This window comes from Paralichthys olivaceus, chromosome 10 (assembly GCF_024713975.1).
Source record: "Paralichthys olivaceus isolate ysfri-2021 chromosome 10, ASM2471397v2, whole genome shotgun sequence".
Taxonomy (NCBI): domain Eukaryota; kingdom Metazoa; phylum Chordata; class Actinopteri; order Pleuronectiformes; family Paralichthyidae; genus Paralichthys; species Paralichthys olivaceus.
The window spans coordinates 485,833-509,831 of record NC_091102.1 but is presented as its reverse complement, the minus strand read 5'-3'; the positions used below and the strand labels follow the sequence as shown (position 1 = coordinate 509,831).

Sequence of the window (23,999 nt, the reverse complement as noted above, 5' to 3'; positions counted from 1 at the left end):
AGGAACCGTTTCAGAAACCTCGTCTGGCACCAGTTTAGCTTTGAAAGCTTTAAGAGGGTTTGACACAAAAACATGCAGAAGATGTGAAAAGAGGACCGTGCTCACGCACAACAACATTAAACTCAACAGTTTTTTAAATGATCTGTTTTACACAAAAGTGCTGCTACTTCCTGACGGTGGCGCTAGAGGGAAGCTCATGTCAGGTTCAAAGAAAGAATGAGATTAGGATGTTTTAATAAAATCCAGAGATGAGATTTTCTAGTATGTGAACAGTATTTACTGATTTAAGGTTAAATGATGTTCCAGTGTTTCACAGTAATCTGGGTGAAATGATCCTGTTCGTTAAAAGACGGGAGATGAGAGTACCTTTCTCTCTCTTCAGCACTTTGGGAGGAACGACGGCAGCCTCTGGTTCCTTTGCTGCTGTTGGAGCTTCGGGAAGCTTTTCCTCCACGAGAACTAAAAGAGCATCATTCACAAACATTAGAAGATGAACTCACGTTGAAGAGCTGTTAGAGAAAAGCCACTCTATCGAGTGTGAGACGAGAAAACACGACGATTAGACGTTAGACACGACACAGAAGCTGAAGAGTTGAAGATGGAGGTGAGGGTTTTAGTGTGAGGATGATTGACAGCTCTGGTACCTTTAGCTGCCACAGGCTTCTTCTGTGGTGCTTCTTCTTCTCTCTGCACCTTCAGTTGGACTGTAGCTGGAGGAAGCCCCTCCTTCTTTGCTGCTGTTTCTGGTTCTTCAAGAGATTCAGTCACAGACATTAGAGACAGTTAAAGTGGACGACATCACATATAAAAAAAAATGTTTCAAGAAGTTTAAGAATTTACACGTTTCATTCCCAAACATCTAAACCAGGTTCAACAAACAAAGTTAAAGTCGGAGTTAAGAGAATTAAGAATAAATCCAGAGCGGCATCTCAGCCAGACGTGTTGTGTACCTTTCCTCAACGGTTCCTTTGGAGCAGCCGTCGGTTCTGGTTTGGTCTTGGGTGGTTCTGGTTTTGCTTCAGGTTTTTTCATGGCCGGCTCAGGTTTGGGAACCATGACTGGTTCTGCTGTTGGTGCTGAAGGTTCTGGCGTGGCGACGGCTGGGTGGGGTTTTGTTACAGGAGGCTCTGGCTTACGGACCACTGGTTTTGGTTTTTCTGGTTCTGGTTCTGGTTTTGGTTTTCGGACTCCTGGTTCCGGTTTTTGGACTCCTGGTTCCGGTTTTTGGACTCCTGGTTCTGGCTTGGTCTTAGGCTTAACCTTTGCCAGCTCAGGTTTTCCAGGTTCTCCAGGTTCTTAAAGCAACATTGAGATTGTCAACATGCAAGTAAAGACACAGAAATTGAAAGATTCGCTTCCATGTTGAAGCTGAACAAAAACAACGATGAAGACTTTGAAACTGACGACACAGAAACACACACTCACTGTCTGAAGGTCGTTAAAACCCAACACACATCCAGACAGAACAGGAAATACCTTTGGAGGGTGGTGTTGTAGGCTTCTTCAGCGCTGCCGGTTTAGCTTCAGGCTCCAGCTGGATCTTGGCAGGTTTGGGTTCAGGTTCTGCTTTGGGGGGTGAGGGTTTAGGCTTTGGTTGAGGTTCTGCTTTCGGTTTGGGTTTAGGTTCTTCTGCGGGGGCCACCTTTTGGGGCTCTGCTAGAACCTGAGGCCTGGACTCATCTTCAAGTAGGTAACACAGACAGTGGCTAATGTTAGCATAGAGTGGTGGAAGGATGTAAAAGTTCTGAAGAGGCGTTCAGAAGAGCTAACACTGAACTAAGAGACACACGGAAGCAGAGCCGGCAAACAAACAGAATCTGAATAAAACCAGGACCAGCCAGATGTTAAGACTCGAGAAGCTGCAGAGCGAAGAGTGAACTGCTACTGAAGACAGGAAATGACTAGAGGAACTAGTGGAAGTACCTTTCTTTGGCACTCCAGGCTTTTCAGTGGGCAGCGAGGGAACAACAGGCCTCGGAAGCTCCTCCGGTTCTTTAAGATTCAAACATGGAGCAGAAAATCAAAGACAACAAAAGCAACAGAGCAGAATCAGGTTCAACTGTTTACACATCAGAACAGAGAATCCACATGAGGAGAACTCTCTACCTTTGAGAGCAGGAACTTCCTTCTTCTCTGGAACTGAAACCACTGCAACCTTTTCCTCCACCGGCTTTTTGGCCTCGACTACATGAGATGATGAGTGAAATGTCAACACATGAGACATGGAGACGTTACTGAGTGAAGACCACCTCATCACATTAGATACACAGGAAGTGTACGATCAACATTACAGGTACAGTATGTAGGTACCTTCAGGCTGGACCTTCACTGCTGCTGTCAGCTTCTCTTCAGGCTTTTTCTCCTCAGGTTTGCGAACTTAAAAAAAACAGCAAGTGAGTTAGCATCAGCACGGAGACGCTGAGCATTTGCAAGTGAAGCAGAGAAGCGCAGAAGAGAATAAGAGACCAAAAGAAAAAGCTTTCTACAGTAGATAAAGTAAAGACCTGTAGCAAGAGAGGAAGCGTGAAAGAACCGGGACAAAGCAAAACAGAAAAGCTATGAAAGATGTTAGTAGCGGAGGACGGAGGAATGAGTTTGCAGAGAACATTGCGCGGAAGCTGCGGACGATGTTCAGCTCTGGTACCTTTAGTTGGGAGTTCCTCTCTCACTCCAATTCTCTGAGTCTCCACCGTTTCCTCGATAGCGACTCTGGCAACTGGAGAAACACAGGAACACATCCAGGATCAGTACTGACATGAAATATAGATCCTTAGTCTTTAGTGTCATATTTATTCCTGAAACACTGTGACTGAAACACACAAAGATTATCAGATGACGAGGCCCATGTTAATCACAACGACCTGAAATCAAGTCTCCTGCGTGTTTGGACATTAAATACACTGATGGAGTTCAGACCTGAAATGAACGTGGTTAGAAGATGGTGACGTAACGAGTACCTGCACTTCAAGGTAAGAAATGAGTTAAAGAAGCAGCGGAGGTTATTTTCAACGAGAAGAAACACAACGACCTCACAAAGACAAACATAAAGAGCCACAGTCACAACGGCTCAGACGCACTAACCACCACGCTGTGCACCACTGGTCTGATACCTTTGGTTGTGGACACCTGTTGAGTTACCGTCTCCTCCGTCCGGCTCTGATACTCGACTGTGATGAGCAGAAGTGACAGACGTCAAGAAACGTGAGAAGAAACGTTTGTGACCATTCAGGTGTGAAGTCTGACAACTGCAGAGAAAAACGTGCTTTGTCTAAAAGAAGTCAATTATTTTATTATCGCTATTTCCTCCAGTGAAAACAGGAAGTGGGCCGTGTAGACTTCCTGGACACAAATCACATTATTTCCTAAAAATGTGTTGAATGTTCTCAATATATTTTATCGTCTTTTTCTTGATTTTGTTGTAATTGTCTGGAAAAACTCGTGGCTGAAAGGAAAGCTACATTTAAACTAATATATATTTAATGAACTAAATAAATGACAGTACATTGCACTGTCTCTGAAATTTACAAACAAGAAGGAGCTAAAACTACTGACCTGTAAAGTTTTAACTCCTTTCAGTTATTTTGTCCTCAGCAGATCTCAGGCTTCACACATTTAATCTGTTTTAGTCTGAACTTTTACAAACTCTTTCATTTTCTACAAGATTAAAGAGTTTGAATCGAACACACAGCTGAAGATTAGTGTGGAAACACGGAAACATGGAAGATGGGATGATCATTAGAGTAAAAAAGAAGAAAATCCCACAATGTCAGAGACTCAAACAAACGAGATCACGTAGACTCAGACAGACTCACACACACGTCACGTGACACAATGAATGTTATCTCGAACAAAAGCAGATTTGGGTAAAATAACTTTAATGAACCTGATTTTTCCTTTTCACATGAACCGTTGATCGGAAAACTAAACAGATTTGATTTTTTGGCATCATTTAAAAAATACCCAGATCTGCTCACATGGTTTGTTGGTGATGGAGAAAATGAAGTTTGAGTAAAAGGAGGACAAACATCACGTGTTACCTCTTTGCTCCACCTCCTTCTCTTGATACGAATATTCAGAAGATTCTAAAAAGAACCACCATGTTTTTAATTCTTTCCGTTCTTAAGAACAGAGTGTTCAGTTTGTGGATTAGTTTGTCAGTGAGGTGAGAATCGTTCTCTTCTTAAATTGATGTTAATCAGTTTTTTGGTCAGGGTGAAGGATGTGAGAGGATTAAGAATAAAACAGAAGTAAATACCTCTGTGTTCTTCTTCATACTGATAGAACTCAGCAGATTCTTTAAAACAAAAAAACATTTTGGTTTCAATATGTATGTTTGAATAAATGGACTGATAAGAAGTTTCACATCTACGTTCTGCTCCTGGTTCTAATCTTACCTTGAATTGCCACTGACGAGGACACCTCAGGCCTCTGAATCGAGGTGTCTGGAACATCTACAAGTTCATACCAAAACTTTCTTTGAGACAAAACTACCACGGCACAACTATTCAAGAACAAATGTGCGTAAAGCAGAACTGAAACATTGACATTTAAAAAAATCCTCCTGCTCTCCAGAGTTGTTGAATGATGTCAGGTATGAAGAACATTCTGGTCAGACTTCATCCTGACTTTAGAACTATGGCAGCTATGGTGTTACCTATTTGAGCCATTATCGGTAATGGATAGGCTAAAGATTGAGATCCTATGACCAGAAGCGGCTCCACATACATGACAATATATCTCTCCAACAAAGGAGAGAGAGTCCTAATTCCATCTGTCAGTCACGTTCACGTAAACTCAGAAACCGATCTTCACTTATTTTAAGTAGTTTACCAGTATAAGGTTTGTAGCACCAGCCAGTTAGCAGATACTGGTTACTGATGTTCAGCATAATGCCAGACATGCAACAGGTAGAAGCTTCTGTTCTGTAGAGTTGTACAATTACAATTGAGTCGAGTTCCAATAAAAACTAAAAACAACAACAGACACACGAGAGACGACTCGTCAGGACTCAAAGAAACGTGAAAAGGCTCACTGCCTTCGTCAGTTCAGACAGTCTCTGTGGATATTAAACGTTTCCACATATCATGGATAACTGTCATTAAGTGTTTGGAGCTTCTATGTTGGGCAGTTTCCAGTCACACTCTGTTTTAAGGGACCAGACATCGAACCAATCTGCGCTTTTCGTCATCGACTAAACCTCTAAAATTACAAAGATCGGGCAGCGAGTAGCAGCATCCCACCTCGTTTAGGTTTTTCTAACCATAGAGTTGTTGCAGTGTCTGGAGAGCTGATCATGATTTCAGGGGTTCTCACAAAGTTGCATGTGGATGATCACTAGCAAGTCATTGTCAAGGAGCCCTCGGGGCCCAGCCTGCTTTTCTACCCTGTTCCAACACCCCTGTACAGAGAACAAGAGGATTTCCTGAAATGTCCAGACATGTTGACAAGCTAGAGACAGAATACTTACCAGTGGGAACCATTGCTAATTCAATTTCTGTGAAAAAGGGAAAGAGTGAAAAAAGTGTTTAACACTAAATGAGACAAAAGCGGAACAGAAGATCAAAGTTGGCGTCTGACTAGGAACTGTACCTTTGCCAGACAAATAAAGCTCAGCTGTGCTCTTAGCCTCTCCTCTGGGCTCCAACCTCACAATCACTGAGTACACGCCTACATGGGATTAGTAATGAAGACGTTTAACACTCAGAAAAACAATCAGGAAAAAAATCTGCAGGGCTTTGTGACGGGCGTTTGGGGCCAGATGGCGCTCTACACACCTTCGTCTTCAATGGTCACGTTTCGGATGACCATGAAATGTCTTCTGTCCTCGCTTCTGAAGTTGTACTTAGTGCTCTCTTTCAGTTCCCAGGTGTCTTTGTACCATGACACGATAGCGTTGTCAAAGGACACCTCGCACTCAAAGGTGGCCGACTGGCGCTCGTTGACTTCGACGTTGTGGATGCGTTTGGTGAAATGAATTTGCTCGGCTAAAACAGATAAAGACGTGAATGGGTAAACGTGTTTGGCATCACAACTGGGAATGTATGACAACAGCTGAATGCTAGTTTTCACCGACACCACATCCACACGGTTAAAAATGAGGATCAGAGGACTAGTGGTGGGACAGTTATGATGACTGTTTGTTGGGGGGGTGTTTGAGTCGGGACAGATGTAAGAAGACAACACATGAGATGATGGCAGACTTTTTTCCTCCGGGAGAACAGAGGAGTAAAGAATGTTAAGAGAAGAAAGAGCGGAAAAAAGAGGGAAAACCCCAAATCTCCAACATTAGTTGTTCGATGGAGTCAAAGAGGTTAGTGGTAGAACATCCACGTCTAGAAGGTTGCAGGAAGGTTTCCAGGTACAAACCTTCCACCCAGAGGTCGGCTGACGACTCCAGGTGCTGGTACTTGCAGGTGTATCGACCCTGGTCTTCGTGCTTCAGGTCTCTGATCAGAAGCTTCTGAACCTTGTGCTTCACCTCAGATGTGTACCTGCCCTTCATCTCTAACTGCTTTCCGTTTTTATACCAATGAGCCTCTACGTTAGGGACGGACAACTGACAAGACAGAGTGCACGACTGTCCTTCCTTACCCGATGTGTCCTGCAGATGTTTCTCAACCTCCACTTCTGAAAGACAAAACAAACACCAATGGGTTTGGACGTCACTGGACAGTTTCCACCAACCAGTGACCAACTGGTGTTCAGTAAGAACGGTCGTAATTACTCTCATAACTTAGAGCAGCAGGTTATGAGCAGACGATAGAGCGGTTGTTACTGACCCATGACAGTGAGCTTGGCGCTGGAGATATGCGGCCCACAGACCACCCGATAGTTGCCCTGGTCGGACGACTGGCACTTCTTGATCTTGAGCAGGTGGCGGTCGCCACTGATGCTGATGTCGTACTTGTCACTGCTATCCAGTTTCTGCGTGCCCTTGTACCAGGACAGGGTGATCTCTGGGTAGTTGATCTTGATCTCGCACTCAAACTCCGCCTCTTTGTTGGTGAAGACTGACTGATCGGAGATGTCCTTCACCACAGTGACGGGCTGCAAGAGCGCCAAGAGAATAAACTCCAAGTTACTGATACGTTAACATCATATTTCTCCTGTTTAACTACTAACTTCTAAATCACATGCTCGGATTTTAAAGTGACTTTTGTTTGCACATCATCAGATGGAGGCGCTGCTCTTCTCCATCACCCTCTTTTCTTTTTTATATTCATCCAAACTGTGTCTGTTCTGTCTGTGAGTGAACGTGTCCTGACCTCTGTGCGCTCCATCCTCTTCTGCAGGTCGGCCACCAGTCGGGCCATGTCCTCATCTGACTCTCTGTCTCCACGTTCCAGTTCCTGTCAACACAACATTATTACTCAGGACAACGTCTCCACACACACACACACGAGCAGCTGACTGAGCAGAACTTTACCGGTCTTCCACTTTCTTCAGCTTTCTCCTTCTTCAGCTGCTCGATGGCCTGCAGCAGTCCGCGGTAGTCTGTGATGCCGTACATGCGGGCATACTTCTCGTACTCTTTGGGGTCCACATTCCTCAGAAGCTCAACGATGTCGATGTCCTTCTCCTCCTGTGGACTCTTCTGCTTCGATGGCGTCCTGAGGACAAAACAAAGGAGACATTGTAAAGATGGAGACGCAGGTTTGATTGGTTAGAGGATGTTTCCACAGACAGCTGAACACCAACATGTTCTCTGGTAAACTCACTTCTTCAGTTTGGCTCGGAGGTCTCCCTCGAGCAGCGACGCCTCTTTCTTCTCGTCCACGTGCATGTCGGTGTTGCACTCGATCTCTCCGTGCTTGCTGGAAGCAACACACCTGTACTGACCCGAGTCTGACTTGGTCACCTCTCTGATCTCCAGTTTGGCCTCCTGGCCCTTCTGTTCGATGGAGATCCGGCCACCGTGCGTTATCTGCCTCCACTTCCCTTTCATCCACTTCACACTGGGGATCGGGTCTCCGCCCACCTTGGCGATGAAGGTGGCGGTGCCCTCTGAGGAAGAACAAGTGGCGGTTTAGGACAGAGCTACAGTCACAGGTTGTGTGTTGCGTTGTGTGTTGTTTGTGTGTGTCTCACTCTCAGTCACGTGAGCAGTTTTCGGTTGCTCGATGAAGAACAGGTTGTCCAGTTTTTTGGGCGGAGCAACAGCTGGAGCTTCAGCCCGAGGCGGGGCTGCTCCTGGTTTCTCTGCAACACAACAACAAGGTGCAACAATACACAACTGTTTTCTTCCACTGATAAAAACACATGAATATTGAGTTTGAAGTGTGTGACAAAGAAAACAACTTTAAAACGAGCTCCAGTAAAATCACGTGAACAGATTTTTATCTTGTCGTTCTTTACTCTTCATGAGGCTGCAGCATTGTTCGTAAGTTCTTATCTTCATTAAAGTGAAACCTCTAAACTCACGAGAAGGTGCAGTTTGTGTAAAGTTCGGTTCACGATGAAGCAGTTTCACACTTTGATAACAAGCCCCAGTGTTCTGAGCTACAACATGTAATGACCTCAGGTGTCCAGCAGGTGAAGCCAGTCAATCACTGACAGACAAATAAACCAGCGATGGAAAGAGAAAGTGTTTAAAACATTAGGGGAAAATAAAAACTGCTTTTTTTCTCCCTGGTGCTATGGTGACATTATTCGTCATTTACTTACCTTTGACTGTCACTTTAGCTTTGCAGAACTCGCTGCCAGCCTCATTGGACGCCTTGCAGAGGTAATCGCCAGCGTCGTGTCTGGAGGCGGCGCTAATCTCCAGGCAGGCTGTCCCATCGGAGAAGCTGATCCTGGTGCTTCCGGCCGACATCAGGTCCTTCCTGTCCTTCATCCACTGGATCTTCAGAGGCGGTGACCCGCAGACGTGACACCTGAGGCTCAGCTTCTCACCCTCGTCCACCGTCGCCGGTTTGAGCGAGACATCGAAGACCGGAGGTTTCTTGGCCTCTGCAGAAGAGAAAAGAGTTTTATTATCTGAGCAGAGTGACGGAGGACGCACTGACGTCAGTATTAGAAAACTCATCATCTTCTAACTATCTGTACTTATACTGGATCCATGTCTATTATTACACATTAACACATGAAGATCCCTGATGAGTCAACTGAGTATTATTAATACTATTAATACTATTAATATTATATTATCATATATTAAGAATCAGGATTTATCTTAGTTAGTTTTATTTTAACCTGTTGGATAAGATAAGTTAAGTTAAACTAAGTTAAGATAAGATAAAGATAAGCTAAGTTAAGATAAGATAAAGATAAGCTAAATTAAGATAAGATTAAGTTAAGCTAAGTTAAGATTAGATAAAGAAGGGTTGTTATAAGGAAAGTCAAAGGAAAAAAAAGAGAAATATTTACACCAAGAAAACAAACATCGACCTCATTGAGGTATTTATAAATTGACTGTGATCTGTTTATGAAACTGAACTAAAGTCAGAGATAAAAGAGAATTAACATAATAAGAGAATCATAAAAAAAAATTAAATTAAAAAAATACGAAATAAGAGATTCAAAGAGAGATAGAAATAAAATGAGGAAGTGAAGCCTGCGAAATAAAGACGACGCTATAAACGACGTTGAGTCAAAGTTTTGATGGAAAGAGTCGTATGCAACGTGACCTCTGTAAGCCACACCCACCTGAGATGCCCACGGTGACGTCACAGGAGGCTCTTCCCGCCTCATTGGAGGCCTGGCAGGTGTAGCTGCCGCTGTCGCTCACCTGGCTGCTCTTGATGCACAGCACGGCCACGTTACTCTTAAAGCTGATGTCATATTTGTCGGAGCTGTGGATCTCCGTGTTGTCTCTGAACCAGGTGATGGACATGGGCTGAGAGCCCGAAACCCGTCCCTCCATCTTCACCAGTTTTCCCTCCATGTCCTCGATGTGCTCTGATGGCTTCTTGGTGAACACTGGAGGGTTCTTACGCTCTGAAAACAAGAGAGGGGAGCGACGTGAGGACGGGAAGCTGCGTTTTTCAGCACAAAGAAACGCCATCACATAGGCTTGAGTTAAAGAAGAGGGGTCGAGGGGGATAAGAGTTTGGCCCCGGGGTTAAAATACCTTTGACCGTGATGTCAGAGGAACAAGAGTCCTTCCCCACGTCATTAGTGGCATGGCAGAAGTACCTCCCTGTATCGGCTCTATCTGCCTTCACAATGGTCAGGTGCGGCGTGTTATCATCGCAGCTCATCTTATAATTCCCCCCAGAGCGAATGTCTTTGTGGTCTTTGGACCATGTGACTTTAATGGGGGCGGAGCCGGTCATGTGACACTCCAGCTCGATGCTGTCGCCCACTGTCACTTCCTGTGGTGACAACGTCCTGTCAAAGACTGGAGGGTATCTGGGTTCTGCAGGTCCGTCACAGAGCGAGAAGAAGATAGCGCCACAAGAACAACAACAAGAAAACACGTTGAGGTGAAATGTTTGAACGACGTTATTTTGTTAATATTATTATTTTAATAATATTTCACAGAAGTTCTGATTTTATTTAACATCTCTCTCACAACCATAAACCGTGAATAAAGATGGATGACACAACGTCTCTTTAAAGTAAACTCAAATCATCTGTATCGCCCCCTGGTGTCTGACTGCAGTATAGGTCCTCACCTCCTCCACGTTAGCAGTCGTCCATCTTTATTTACAGTTTGTGATGAAGCACACGAGGTGGGAAGCACATTTTTTGATTTCATTGATCGTCTTTTAAAATAAAGCTGAACTAAAGTTTTTATTAACTCTTCGTTCCACATTCACTGAAAATATAAACTTGTTGAAGGTTATTCAAACCGAAAAGAGTGTTTGAGATCAGAGCACTAAAGAATTACATCAGAACCATTCAACCGATCAGCTTTCACTCCACTGACCCTGCAGGGTGAGCTTGGCTCTGCAAGAGGCCGAGCCCACGCTGTTGTTGGCCACGCAGGTGTACTCTCCAGAGTGCCTCATCTCACTGTGGTCAATCTGCAGCACGGCCGTATTGTCATCGTACAACATAGTGAAGTCGTTTCCATGCGTCAGAGGCTCGCCGTCTTTCAGCCACGACACCTCGATGGGTGACGAGCCCGCGACACGGCACTCGAACCTGACAGGCAGACCCTCCGTCTGCTGCAGGCTGGTGATCTTCTTGGGGAAGGTTGGTGGCGTTTTGGCCTCTGGAGCAGACATGAGAGTGAAATGTCACAAATACATTTACTCAAGTACTTCAGTAAAAATATGAAGTGTAATATCAAACATTCATGTAAATGTACAACAGTGTTTAACTATGATGCTAAATAAAGAACAGCTTTTATATTTATTCATCTTTATTATTGTTGTGTGTCAGATTAAAATCATAAAATGATTTTTTAAATGGAATGTGTTAAATAAATACTTATCTGACAATTTATATTGTTAATTTTACAAATGGGCAGGTTGTCATTTTGAGATTTCAATATGTAATTTTGTCAAATATAATCATGTGTTTCACCTTGAACACTGAGTCTGCAGGTGGAGGAGGAGGAGCCAATGCGATTCTCCGCCTTGCAGCTGTATTCTCCGATGTCGGCCTTGGTGGCTTTGCTGAGCTTCAGGCAGGCGACGCCCTTTGAGTACTCCAACTTACAGGTGGGGCTGGACCGCACTTTACCGTCAGCCTTGAACCACGACACCTTGATGTCAGGAGTTCCTGCCACTTGACACTTCAGACACACGGCGTCCCCGGCGGTCACCTCCATGGGCTCCAGAGACTCGACAAAATACGGTGGCTCTGCAGGGACAAACACAAACCATTAAAATCAACTATTATTCTAGACTGGCAACCAATCAGAGCTGAGAGCACGCCCACTCCTCCAATCAAGTTTTTATTTTCATTCAGGGCGAGAGGAGAGGATCCAATGAGGAGAGAGATCTAGAGACAGAGCTAAGCTAAGCTAATTAGGAGCTGCTAAAAGAGATCCAGTGACTGAGCTAAGCTAATTACTTGAAATGAGTAATTGAGTTTTTATATTAAAACAGTAAAAATCTTACTGAGAGTCTCTGACAAACGATGAGAGGGTGAGCTCACCGAGAATGGAGACGGCCGCCTCACATGTGTCGTCTCCGGCATCGTTGGACACTCGGCAGCTGTATCGTCCTGCCGCCTCCTTGTCGTCTGTACTGAGACACTCCAGGATGCAAGAGCTCTCCGTCGTGGTGATGTTGTATTTGTAGGAAGCAAAGATTTGCTGTCCGTCTTTGTACCAGTTCACCGTTATCTTTGGTGTTCCGGCGTACGTGCACTCCAGAGTTAACGGTTTCCCCTTCTCCACCGCCATGTCCTTCAGCTTCTTGGAGAAGGCAGCGGGTTCTGAGGGACAGAGGAACAAAGAGTTAACACAGTGACTGACCGTTTTAAATCTGAGTTCAGGGTTTGTAGTAAAATAATTGACTGGTTAGGGTTAGAATAGTTAAAATAGCAAACCTCGGTTACATTTCTTTGTCATAAGGGTTTGATGAAGTATAAGGGATCATTGACAAGTTTTATACATAAATATACTGTATCAGGTGGTGTATCAGTAAATATCTGTATCATACTGGCCGTACAAATCCATACCTTGCAGTTTTATTAATTTACTATGTTCCTCTGACAGAATGAGCTTCAGTCTGTATTTCTACAGGACGGCTGAAGGAATGTAAAACATGTCTGACCTTTGACAGTGAGGTTAACTGGACAGCTTTCCTTTCCGGCGTCATTGGCGATCTGACACGTGTACTCGCCAGCGTGAGATCTGTTCACGTTGAAAAGCTCCAGAACCACCTGGTTATCCTTCAAGGAGAAATCACAGCCTTGACCCGCCAGGATCTCTTTCGCTCCTCGGAACCACTTCAGTTTGAGCGGCGCGCTGCCTTTCACCATCGCTGAGAACGTCACATTCGAGCCCGGCATCGCCTCCACCGGCTGAGGTGGCACCACAAAGGACGGAGGTTCTGAGAACAGAGATCAAACTTAAATACAAATATGTATCTCTTCTTCTAAATAATCTGCTCTGGTATTAAAATGATGAAGTTCATTTTATATATATTAAATGAATAAGAGACTGAGTATTTCTGACCTTTGACACCAAGCAACGCGCTGGTTTCACTGGATCCCGCCTTGTTGACAGCTTTACATTTATACATTCCCGAGTCGGACAGCTTCAGCGAGGGAACTCTGAGCATGCAGCTGTTCTCACTGAAGGAAATCTCATGGTTGGGTCCGCTCTGAATTTCCTCGCCATCGTGGAACCATGAGATGGTGAAAGGGGGAGAACCTGACACTTTACACTCCATCTCTCCAGCTTCTGCGACAACTGCGTTACAGTCCTTCAACTTCCTGGAGAAGGTCGGAGGAATGATCTTATCTATGAGGAGGGAAACAGGAAGTCAGTGCTGCATCAGGACAAATACGGCTTCGATGTATTTTCATTTGCGGAGTTTGGAATAAAACCTCAACACTTAGTTTACAGACATTGGGGACAATCAAAGGGATAGTTCACCCAAAAATGAAACCTCACTAATGGTCTACTCACCACTGTGATTCCACTAAATCATAGTTACTCCTAGTAACTAGGAGGATATCAGAAAACATTTAGGCCAAAAACATGATGGAAATGACCTCGTTTCAAACTTAATCTGAATGTCGGGACTTGTGGACACTTGGATAAAAACCACAGGAGCAGATTTGGAGGCATGTGTGTTTTGTTTCTGTTGTATTTTAAGTTTGAAGAATCGGTCTCCAGTTACTTCAGTTGGATAACGCTGTTAACCCCTGAAACTCCAGAAGCTCAAACACTATCAACAGTCAGTCAGTTCGTTACCACTTCTCCAAAATCTTATTGTCACTAACTTGAACATTAAAAAAATATCTCGCTCTACTCATCAAAGCTCAAGTTTAGAGAAAACACCAACCTAAGACGGTGAGATTAATTTTGCTCAGGTCCTTCCCGACCTCGTTCATGACCTCAAACGTATATTCTCCAGAGTCCAGTTTCTCAGCAGAAAGAACGTTTAGGCTGGAAATCATCCGGGAGAATGAGATCTTGTATTTCCTCCCAGAGGCCAGCTCCACGCCGTCCTTGAACCACTTGGGGACGAGCTCTGGGGTTCCACGCACTTTGACCTCGAGGGCGGCGATATCTCCTGCCGTCACACTCAGAGAGTCGGGCTTATCCACGATCTTAGCCGGTTCTGGAATCGACAGAGACAGAGCAGAACATGTTTTTAATCAAACCTGCCGGGGGAGAAAACTTCAAGAGAAAGAGAGAATTATATGTTTACAAACCTAGAACAGTCAAGTTAGCGAAACACTCCACACTCCCAGCATCATTGCTGAGTTGGCAGATGTATTTGCCTGCCGTAGTTGCATCGGCCTTAAACACTTTAAGAGCGACCTGGTTGTTCTCAAAGGTGATTTTCCTGTTGTCACCGTCCCTGAGAATGTGATCCTTGTCTTGAACCCAGGACACAGTAATGGGTTCAGAGCCTTTAACAGTGGCCACAAGGGTCACCTCCTCTCCCAGTATCACTGTCATGTTTGACAGTTTCTTCAAGAACGACGGAGGCTCTGAAGAGAGGAGAAAAACATCGGGGGAAAGTCAGCAAGGTGACAAATGTAACTGAAACTAATGATTTTCATTTGAGATCATCGCAATTTCTACTGACCTCTGAGTTTAACTGACATCTGGCAGGTGTCACTTCCTACACTGTTTGACACTTTGCACTCATATTGGCCGGCATCTGAGGACTCTATCCCAATGACATGCAGCGTGGCTGAGCTGCCCTCGCTCACCATCTTATATTTCCTGCTCTCCATCAGAGGCTTCCTGTCTTTGAACCAGGTGATCTGGAACGGAGCTGTACCACTCATCTCGCAGTACAGACTCACGTCCTTACCCTTCAGCCCTTCAACAGGCTCAGGGACTTTGACAAATGATGGGGCATCTACAAAAAGATCAGCAAACTGTTAATGAGGCAAAGGGATCCATGATGAAATCTAAAAGCTGAGACCCGTAACATTTCACCTTCTCACGAATCACTTTGGTTGGCGCGAGGTTCTTGAACCAACGATCAAGATATCGGAGTGGTTGTGGAAAATGGTTTGAACTACTACTAAGACGTGGTTGTGGAAGATGGTTGGGACGAGAGCTAAGATGACAGAATTGATTTAGAGTTTGATGGAACAGTCTTCTGTTCATTTGTTGATATTACAGAATGATTTGACTTCAGCTAAGATGGCCGAGGTGTGGAGGAGATGTTGGAGTTGTTGTGGTAGGAAGATTTAACTACTGATAAAAAAGATAAATTGAGTTGTTGGAAGTACAGAACAGACAGCTGATCTATATCTGATGGTTTAAATAAGATGATGGATTTATTTCTGATGTTGGGACAACAGCCAAGATGGCTGGCTTGTGGATGTTTGATGGAACTACAGCTGCTACTGCTTTGGGGAAAAGATGGTTTAGATGTTGTGAATGGGATCTTAACTCTAGAAAGATTGTGGAAGGATGATGAAACAAGAGCAGGAACCTGTGGAATGTCTTGGAGCTGTTAAAAGAGACAATGGGGCTACAGCTAAAATTACTGAGGTGTTGTAGAAAATGGTTTATCCTGATGTGTTGTTACTGTTGCATGGAATTTTGCAAAGATAACATTTGCATTACATAAAAAAATTGTTGTTAATCTTAAAATAAGAAAATCATTTGAGTGGAGGTGCAGGTCTTTAATGGTGGAGACTTTTAAAAATGTTACGGACATCAGCTTTAAGCAATAAATCAAGAACCGAATGACACAGCTAGTGCATCAGAACATGAATCGGGGAGGCTGACCTTTAACAGTAAGTGTGCTGCTGCAGCTGACACTGCCAGCATCATTCTGAGCTTCACAGGTGTAAACTCCATCATCATCAAAGCTGGCGGCGAGCAGTTCCAGGACTGCCACTGAGTCAACAAATGATGTCCGGAAGTTGCCCCCGTCTGTGACCTTGGTGTCGTGTTTGTACCAGGTCACTTTCAGAGGAGCTGTGCCACTGACTTTACACTCCAGGTGGAGTGATTCGCCCTGCTTCACAAATTTAGTGGCTGGGAGTTTCAGCACAAACTCAGGTGGTTCTGCAATGCCAAAGTACAGACATGTTAGCTGCTGGAAGCACCAAGGGACACTATTGACAGGCAGGATGTCAGCTGACAATGATGGGTTAGCAGCAGACGCAGGATGGTTGTGTAAAATACAAATGCAACACAAATGGAACAAATTGTTGTTGAGAAGCTTGAGAAGCAAAAAAGCTTCAAATGAAAACATGAACGTTCTGCGAAGCTGAGAAAACGTGACAGAATCACTGGTTTGATCCAGTGAAGCAGATGAAATGAAAACAGCCACAAGAATTGACTTAAAAGACGAGAATCCAACCTTTGACTGTCAGGTCGGCACTACACTGAATAGAGCCAGCGTCGTTGCTGACTTGACAACAGTAAACTCCACTTTGGGCAACACCCACTGAATAGAGCTCTAAGAAGCAACACATCCCCTCCAGCCCAGTGAAACACGAGGGCCCAGTCATGAGCTCTGAGTTGTCTCTGAACCATTTCACAGTGAACGGAGGAGTTCCTTTAAAAGAGCTTTTAAAGCGGACAGTGGAGTTGGGTAGAGCTGCCTGGGACTCGGGCAGCGTCACGAAGCTCGGGGGTTCTGAAGAAAATGAGACGGAGCAGGGTGAAGAGACAGTCACATTTAGGTTCAGGATTAAATGACCAATCACACTGGAGATCACATTCTAACCTTTGACCATGAGGGAGGCGCTGCTCTGACAGCTTCCCGCTGGATTGGTCAGTTTACAAGAGTACGATCCTGCGTCGGATCTCTCAAGCTGCTCAATCTCAATGGACACAGCGTTGTCCTGCTGAATGAGTTTGTGTTTTACACCGCTGGAGATTTTGGCCCCATCTTTCTGCCACTCTACGCAGATCGGGAGGGAGCCGGATATTTTGCAACATATCTGAACAAAGGAGCCCAGGATCTCCTGCCTGTCTACCAGCGGTTTGATGAAGCTTGGAGGAATTACTTGCTCTGTTCCCAAGAGAGAATGGTAATAATTACACTGTGCTCAATGTTTCTAAATGGACCTAAGGTATAAGAATTTTACACCGACCTAGTACGATCACTCGGACTTTGCAGGAGCAGCTACTGATGTGGTTCGACACCTGGAAGTAGTATTCTCCTTCATCCTCTTTGTGAGCCGACTGGAGCTTTAAGCTACTCGTGTTGTTCTCAAAGCTCAGTTTATGCTGCCTGATGGACTGAAGCTCTTTACCGTCTTTCATCCATTTCACTTTGAGCTCAGGGGAACCTGTCACTTTACAGTCCAGACTGACTGGATCTCCAGCTGTGACCTTTATCACCTCTGGTTTCTCTGTGATCTGAGGAGGCTCTACAAAGCAAAGGAAAGTCAAACATTCATTTAGTGTCTGACACATTCGGACCATGTAAAGATGTGATGATCAGCACAGGTGTACCTTGCACTGTGAGGGCAGCAAAGCATTTGTCCTGCCCAGCCTCGTTTACCACCTGACAGGTGTATTTCCCACTGTGAGTCACCTCACAGGCAGGAATCCTAAGAGTGGCCACATTGTTCTCAAATGTTCTCTCAATCTTTGGATCTTCCAAAATCCAGCTGTCATCTTTTTGCCATTGTACAGAGAGAGTGGGAGAACCCTGCACGGCACACTGCAACTCTGCCATTTTACCCAGAACAGTGGCACTGTTCTCAATCCTCCTGGTAAATGTTGGTGGCTCTATTCGAGATAACCAGTGACATGTTAATTAAACACTCGATTATCACGTCAAAAAAATGTGTTCTGTGATCAGACCAACCTTTGAGCTTTAGCGTGGTCTTACAGGTACAGCTGCCCACCTCACTAGCAACAGTACAGTGATATTCACCCACATCAACAGCTTCGCATTTGTGCACCTCTAGACCCACAGTGTCGTTCATCTGTGAGAAGCCATGTTTGGCGCTGGGTTTGATCTCCTTTGCATCTTTGTGCCACGAGATTTCAAATGGACCCGTCCCAGAAACCTGACTCTCAAAACAGGCACTGGAGCCTTTTACTACTTCAACTGGAGTCAGCTCTCTAATGAACGATGGTGGTTCTGAGATGAGAGAAAACAGTCACCAAACTTTACTCACTTTCTTCGTTTCTTTATATCTTATGAAGCAGACTTTTCTTGACATTTCTCTCTCGAGGTTTCCCACAGAAATAAAATCTGAAATGTAAACTGTAATGGTATTCGTAACAGTGATTAGGTTGCCAGTATATACAGGATTCCAGTTGTAGTGTCAAGTTAAAATAATCTTTTAAATTTCAGAAACATATTCCGTTCATCTTCAGGTTGATAATATTGATTTGTGTTATTACTTTAAAATGTTTTTTTTGGGAAACCTCTGCTTTAAATCCGCTGTTCTTCAAACTCCTGTGCAATGATCATCATGTCCTCTGACACAACTGACCTTTGACCTTGAGCTCCATGCTGCAGCTCTCGCTGCCGGCCTCATTACGAGCCTCACAGTAGTAAATCCCACCGTCTTTGCTCTCAGGCCCACTGACTTCCAGAGTGGCCACAGAGTTAGTGAAGCTGATCTTGAACCGATCACTGGGGACGATCTCCAAACCCTCCTTGAACCAGTAGATGTCTATCTCAGGTGTGCCGGCCACATGACACTCAAAGACTTTACTCTGACCGAGACGGACCACGGACACACGGGCCGGAGTCCGTATGAACTTAGGAGGCTCTAAAGTAGAAAATAAGATGATTGATGTCACCATGAGAAAGATGATGAGGAAAACTTTGATCTCTATAAAGTTAAAAGTTTCCATCCAAATGCTGCGATCCTGTTTCTTTGGTTTTCTGGATCTTGTTTTCACTCTGCAAACGAACGGAGCCATGGTTTGATCCAGACCAAGACTTCCTCTTTTGGTCAGATTAAATTTTGGTCAGTTGGTCTGGACTGTGTCTGAGGAACCTTGTTTGATGTTTAGGAACAGACTAAAGTGAAAAGTCTGGAGGTCTGGAGAAAATAAGGTCGGTTTGAAGGATTAAGTCCTATGAGCACGAGTTTGAAATTCCTGCTCTTTTAAGAAGTGGAGGATCAGTGTGAAGCCGAAGGAAAGCAGCTAACCTCGTCTTCTAGATTCACTAAAGCGCATAAGAACAAATGGATGGAAACATACTTATTAACTCAGTGTCACACAAAGACAATTGACCTTTGACAAAGAGCGTTGTCTGACATGAGGTCGAGCCGACATCGTTCTGTATCTCACACACATATTCTCCGGACTCTGAGCCTTTAGCAAAGAAAAGCTCCAGTGAGCTGCAGGTGTTGTCTTTGGTCACGGAGCAGCCGGCACTGGACAAAATCTCTTTCTTGTTTTTGAACCATTTGATGGTCAGTGGCGGCGTGCCAGAGACCAGAACATTAAACTGGACCTTTGAGCCCGGCAACACATTCATGGACTCGGGCTTTTCAAGAATACATGGAGGTTCTGGAAGAGAAAGAACAGACCTATTGAAAGCTGCAGAGATTCCAACGGTTCTGTTCGTTGTGTGTCACGACGACAAAAACAAACCTTTAACAAATAAGATCCCAGAGCACTGGACTGTTCCTGCTTTGTTTTTGGCAATGCAGGTGTAGCTGCCGCTATCTTTAGCATCAAGATTAGAAATCTCCAGAAAAGCAACATTCTCAAAGAACGTGCATTTGTGTTTGTCATCAGTCTGGATCTCATTCTTGTCTTTGTACCACTGTATGGTTATAGGCAGGGAGCCAGACACAAGACAATCCAGATGAGCAAATGATCCTTTGATTCCTTCTGTCTGCTTCAGTTTTCTTGTGAAAGACGGTGGAATTATTTGATCTAACGTTGGTAAAAGACAGAGAGGTGAGAAACAATGTTCAAAGTAAAACAAACAGATGTTAGGTTTCACATTAAATGAACAACTGACCAAGAACGGTGAGTGTGGATTCGCAAGAACTTCGGCCGACATCATTTGAAATCTCGAAGATGTATTCACCACTGTCACTTTTCTCGGTTTTTATAATCTTGAGCACAGAGCTAGTGTCTGTGCTCTGAACTTTAAATCTCTGGCCAGACGTCATCTCTTTTCCCGCCTTCAGCCATCGGGCCTTCAGGGGTTTGGTGCCTGAGAATCTGGCCTCTAGTGTGGCTGGATCCCCCTGAGTCACACTGATCGACTTGACCTCCTCTGTGACCTGAGCTGGTTCTGAGACGTCAGACAGAACAGTCAGCAAAGAATCTGAAACTGCGCTGAACTGATGAAAGTAACAAACTGAAGTGAAGATTCATCAACTCAAAGGTCATAAAGGTTCAATAGTTATTTCCAGTAAATGGTCAGAGATCATTTCATGTCAGATCATCACACGTGGGCCGGACCAGGGTTATTATAGTTAACGAAAACTAAGACTAAACTAAAACTAGCAATGAAAAAATAATTTAGTTAACTGAAATAGAAATAAAAATGACAATTACAAAAAACGAAAACTAAATAAAAACTACAATGAACAATGCAAATCTAACTAAAACTAAACTGAACTGCAGATAAATTCAGCTTCGTTTTGTTTTCTCCCTCGATGACTTCCTGTCCTGCAGGTGATGGTTGAAGAATGAAATTAAAGGACTTGATGAACCATATTTGGTTTCACACATTGTTTCATCCTTTTTCAGCTTCTACAAGTCGAAGCTTTCTCTTAATACCTGGAAAAACTAAAACTAAATAAAAACTAAACTGAAACTACAAAATCACTTGTTGAACTAAATAAAACTAAACTGAAATAAAAAACCAAACTGAAAAACTAAATAAAAATAAAGACTAATGAAAATTTCAAAACTATAATAACCTTGGACCGGACCATTAAAAGACTGGCACTGACAAAGTTTGAACTTTTTGGGGGAACATGGAATTTGTTTCATGTGTTTGTCATGAGACCAAATCAGCCTGAAAATGTCCTTAATATCTGTGATGACCTTCATGAAAGGGACCGATGAAATATTCCCTGCAGCATGAAAATAAAAGAAGGCAAACTCATTCTTGTTAGTTGCCTTGATGTCATATGCATGTACAGTATGACACATATGTTAATTAGATGGAAATGATTGGCAGGTGCCAATTAAGAATAGTATGGAACCTCCTTCAGTTTGACTGATTAACCTGCTGGTTAACTTTAAAATGTAGGACTTGACTTCATGAGTTGATAAAGATCCCCTGAACACTCTAACTAAAGTTCCACAGCATATAACCAACCTTTGACGGTCAACACAGCGGAGCACATTTGGCTCCCGGCCTGATTCTGTGCCTGGCAGGTGTATTTTCCTCCATGTTTGCGCTGTAAGCTGGTGATGTGCAGCAGAGCGGTATTGTTCTCATATGTAATCTGAATATATTCAGCCTCTTTGAGCTCATGGTTGTCTTTAAGCCAGGACACAGTCATAGGCTCTGAGCCCTTCAGAGTGCACCTCAGAGAAACCTGGTTTCCCACCAACAGACTGAGGTTCTCCAGCTTTTGCACAAATGATGGTGGTTCTACGAGAAAAGATTCAGATTCATGTTATTGCCGTCTTTTTAAAATGTTAACCTTGTGAACTCAGACTTCATTAATCCATCTGAACCAACCTTTGAGTGTTACTTGACAATCACAGGATGTCCTCCCCACCTCATTCTCAACCACACACTGGTACGAACCGATGTCTCCTGTCTCGACTGCCAGAACCTGTAATGCCACCAAGTCATCTTTCACAGTAATCCTGTGTCTCTTATCGTTTCGAATGGGTTTTGTATTCTTATAAAACGACACTGTGAAAGGGGCAGAACCAGAGACTTGGCTTTCCAGTATCATTTCAGAACCTTTCACGACATCTTTGGGCTCCAAGGTACGAACAAACAACGGTGGTTCTAGAAGAAGACAACAGATGTGTGAGGACGTACGCTGGCCTACACGAGTATGACATGATAATAAAAATACAATAATTCCTGGAGCTATATTTAGAAACTGAAATGTGTTTTTTCTGAATTACTTCTTTAGCTCTAATGACATATAACACATTCAGTTTTAACTCTATAAAGAGGTTATACCTCAGTGGTCACCAGGGCAGTGTGACAACTTCACTGATGTGTCATTACAACAGAAGAAAAGCTAAATATGTTAATTTCCTGAGCTTGTGATTCTCTGAAAACTTGAATAAAAGGAGTTGAAGTAACATTTGAAGCAGAAGAATCTTTAAACCTGAACTAAACCAACCTTTGACTGTGACTGTGCTGCTGCAGCGGTCACTTCCTGCCTCGCTGGACGCTACACACACATAATCTCCACTATCCTCGACTGTGCAGTCAACCATTTCCAGAGATGCCACTAAGTCAGTCATGGTCATTGTGTATTTATGACTGGAGCTGATCTCCATTTCATCTTTGAACCACTTGAACGTGATCACGGGGCTGCCCGTCACTTCACACTCCAGCCTGGACGAGTCACCGCTGGTAACAAGCTTGGTTGTCTGAAGCTTCTGCACAAAGACGGGGGGTTCTGCGAGAACAGGTCAACACTCGTTATCGGATGAAGACATAACGTTAGTATCATAAGACGTGTTGATGACACTCGAGAATATAAAGACACACAACACTGACGACAGGCACCTTTCACAAACAGCACCGCGGTGCAGTCCACCTTTCCGGCGTCGTTGGATACTTGACATGTGTATTTAGCAGAATCACTGGGTTTCACTGAGTGAAGCTCTAATGAGCTTGAAGAAGCATCTTTCTTTATGAAACATGTGCCTCCAGTGATCATCTCCATCTCCTCTCTGAACCACTTCACAGCCAGAGGAGCAGTTCCTGTGAAGGCTGCTTTGAAGGAAACTATGGTTCCTGGAATAACATCGTGGTTGACTGGTTTCAGAGTGAACACAGGGGGCTCTGAGGGCCATTAACAAAAGAAAATGTGAATTTCACATTAGAATGAAATAATTCAGGGATTATACACAACAAATTGAAGAACAACATTAGCCAAGCATTGATAACCTTTGACATAGAGCGTGCCGCTGGTTTCTTTAAAGCCAGCTGAGTTGATGGCTCTGCATTTGTAAACTCCAGAATCAGATTTCTCCAGTTGAGTTATTCTCAGTGTCACAGAGCTGTCTTTGAATTCAGGTTGGAGTTTGGGCCCAGACACGACCTCCTGGTCGTCTTTGAACCAGGATATGGTCATGGGCTGGGACCCTGACACCTTACACTCCATGGAGATGTCATTACCAACGTTACCATCGACTCTTTTCAGGGTCTTGGTGAAAGTTGGAGGCATTATCCGATCTGGTTGTTAAAGAAAGGATATCTCATATGTTAATACAGTTTCATTCTGTTTTTAAGAAGCAGCACTGAGATGAAACTCACACTCATAAAAACACCATTTTATCAAATCTATTGCAACGTTTCAGTTTGAAGACATTGACGTAACAAAAGTCCCAAAAAGATTTGTTTAAGTTTTTTAAACAAACCTAATCAATAACTATAGATTTTGAACTAATCTTAATTGATTATAAAACTGCATAGGTAAAAAGCAGAGACCCAAAACTGACCTAAGACGGTGACGGAACATGTGCACTGGTCTTTCCCGACCTTATTCGACACCTCCATCTTGTACTCCGAAGTGTCGCCTTTTTCTGCCGTAAGAATCTTCATGGTGGCAACTTTGTCCTTCAGAGTCATCTTATATTTACGGCCACTGATCATCTCCTTCCCGTCTTTAAACCATTTCACTTTGAGCTCTGGGCTTCCAGAGAGCATGCACTCCAATGTGGCTGAGTCTCCTGCGGTCACACTAATGGACTCGGCAGGTTCTATGATTTTTGCAGGTTCTGGGACAAGACAAACCCATTTGTCATTGACATGTAAAAGTAAAGACACAAGAATTTATAGAATCAAATCTGGAATTAA

At 43.9% G+C, this 23,999-nt stretch overlaps 1 protein-coding gene across 1 annotated transcript in view; it reads right to left on the bottom strand.

Annotated features, from left to right (window-relative positions):
- ttn.2 (titin, tandem duplicate 2) overlaps positions 1-23,999 on the bottom strand; it is a 183,126-nt gene that overhangs the window by 117,416 nt on the left and 41,711 nt on the right. Inside the window, exons 47-94 of the mRNA XM_069532618.1 lie at positions 23,642-23,920; positions 23,088-23,375; positions 22,704-22,982; positions 22,312-22,593; positions 21,687-21,965; positions 21,318-21,596; positions 20,001-20,279; positions 19,625-19,912; positions 19,262-19,540; positions 18,508-18,789; positions 17,871-18,149; positions 17,513-17,791; positions 17,149-17,427; positions 16,779-17,066; positions 16,410-16,688; positions 15,830-16,111; positions 14,667-14,945; positions 14,287-14,568; positions 13,914-14,192; positions 13,079-13,366; positions 12,675-12,953; positions 12,052-12,333; positions 11,476-11,754; positions 10,874-11,161; positions 10,073-10,360; positions 9,649-9,939; positions 8,665-8,952; positions 8,089-8,199; positions 7,719-8,004; positions 7,427-7,610; positions 7,266-7,349; positions 6,780-7,047; positions 6,367-6,627; positions 5,775-5,984; positions 5,590-5,667; positions 5,468-5,494; positions 4,395-4,451; positions 4,256-4,294; positions 4,038-4,082; positions 3,111-3,167; positions 2,645-2,716; positions 2,311-2,376; positions 2,107-2,184; positions 1,924-1,992; positions 1,477-1,680; positions 951-1,295; positions 645-749; positions 367-459 (exon numbers count right to left, since the gene is read on the bottom strand). Coding sequence (XP_069388719.1) covers positions 367-459; positions 645-749; positions 951-1,295; positions 1,477-1,680; positions 1,924-1,992; positions 2,107-2,184; positions 2,311-2,376; positions 2,645-2,716; positions 3,111-3,167; positions 4,038-4,082; positions 4,256-4,294; positions 4,395-4,451; positions 5,468-5,494; positions 5,590-5,667; positions 5,775-5,984; positions 6,367-6,627; positions 6,780-7,047; positions 7,266-7,349; positions 7,427-7,610; positions 7,719-8,004; positions 8,089-8,199; positions 8,665-8,952; positions 9,649-9,939; positions 10,073-10,360; positions 10,874-11,161; positions 11,476-11,754; positions 12,052-12,333; positions 12,675-12,953; positions 13,079-13,366; positions 13,914-14,192; positions 14,287-14,568; positions 14,667-14,945; positions 15,830-16,111; positions 16,410-16,688; positions 16,779-17,066; positions 17,149-17,427; positions 17,513-17,791; positions 17,871-18,149; positions 18,508-18,789; positions 19,262-19,540; positions 19,625-19,912; positions 20,001-20,279; positions 21,318-21,596; positions 21,687-21,965; positions 22,312-22,593; positions 22,704-22,982; positions 23,088-23,375; positions 23,642-23,920 — 10,362 coding nt within the window. The remainder of the gene's footprint in view (positions 1-366; positions 460-644; positions 750-950; positions 1,296-1,476; positions 1,681-1,923; positions 1,993-2,106; positions 2,185-2,310; positions 2,377-2,644; positions 2,717-3,110; positions 3,168-4,037; positions 4,083-4,255; positions 4,295-4,394; positions 4,452-5,467; positions 5,495-5,589; positions 5,668-5,774; positions 5,985-6,366; positions 6,628-6,779; positions 7,048-7,265; positions 7,350-7,426; positions 7,611-7,718; positions 8,005-8,088; positions 8,200-8,664; positions 8,953-9,648; positions 9,940-10,072; positions 10,361-10,873; positions 11,162-11,475; positions 11,755-12,051; positions 12,334-12,674; positions 12,954-13,078; positions 13,367-13,913; positions 14,193-14,286; positions 14,569-14,666; positions 14,946-15,829; positions 16,112-16,409; positions 16,689-16,778; positions 17,067-17,148; positions 17,428-17,512; positions 17,792-17,870; positions 18,150-18,507; positions 18,790-19,261; positions 19,541-19,624; positions 19,913-20,000; positions 20,280-21,317; positions 21,597-21,686; positions 21,966-22,311; positions 22,594-22,703; positions 22,983-23,087; positions 23,376-23,641; positions 23,921-23,999) is intronic.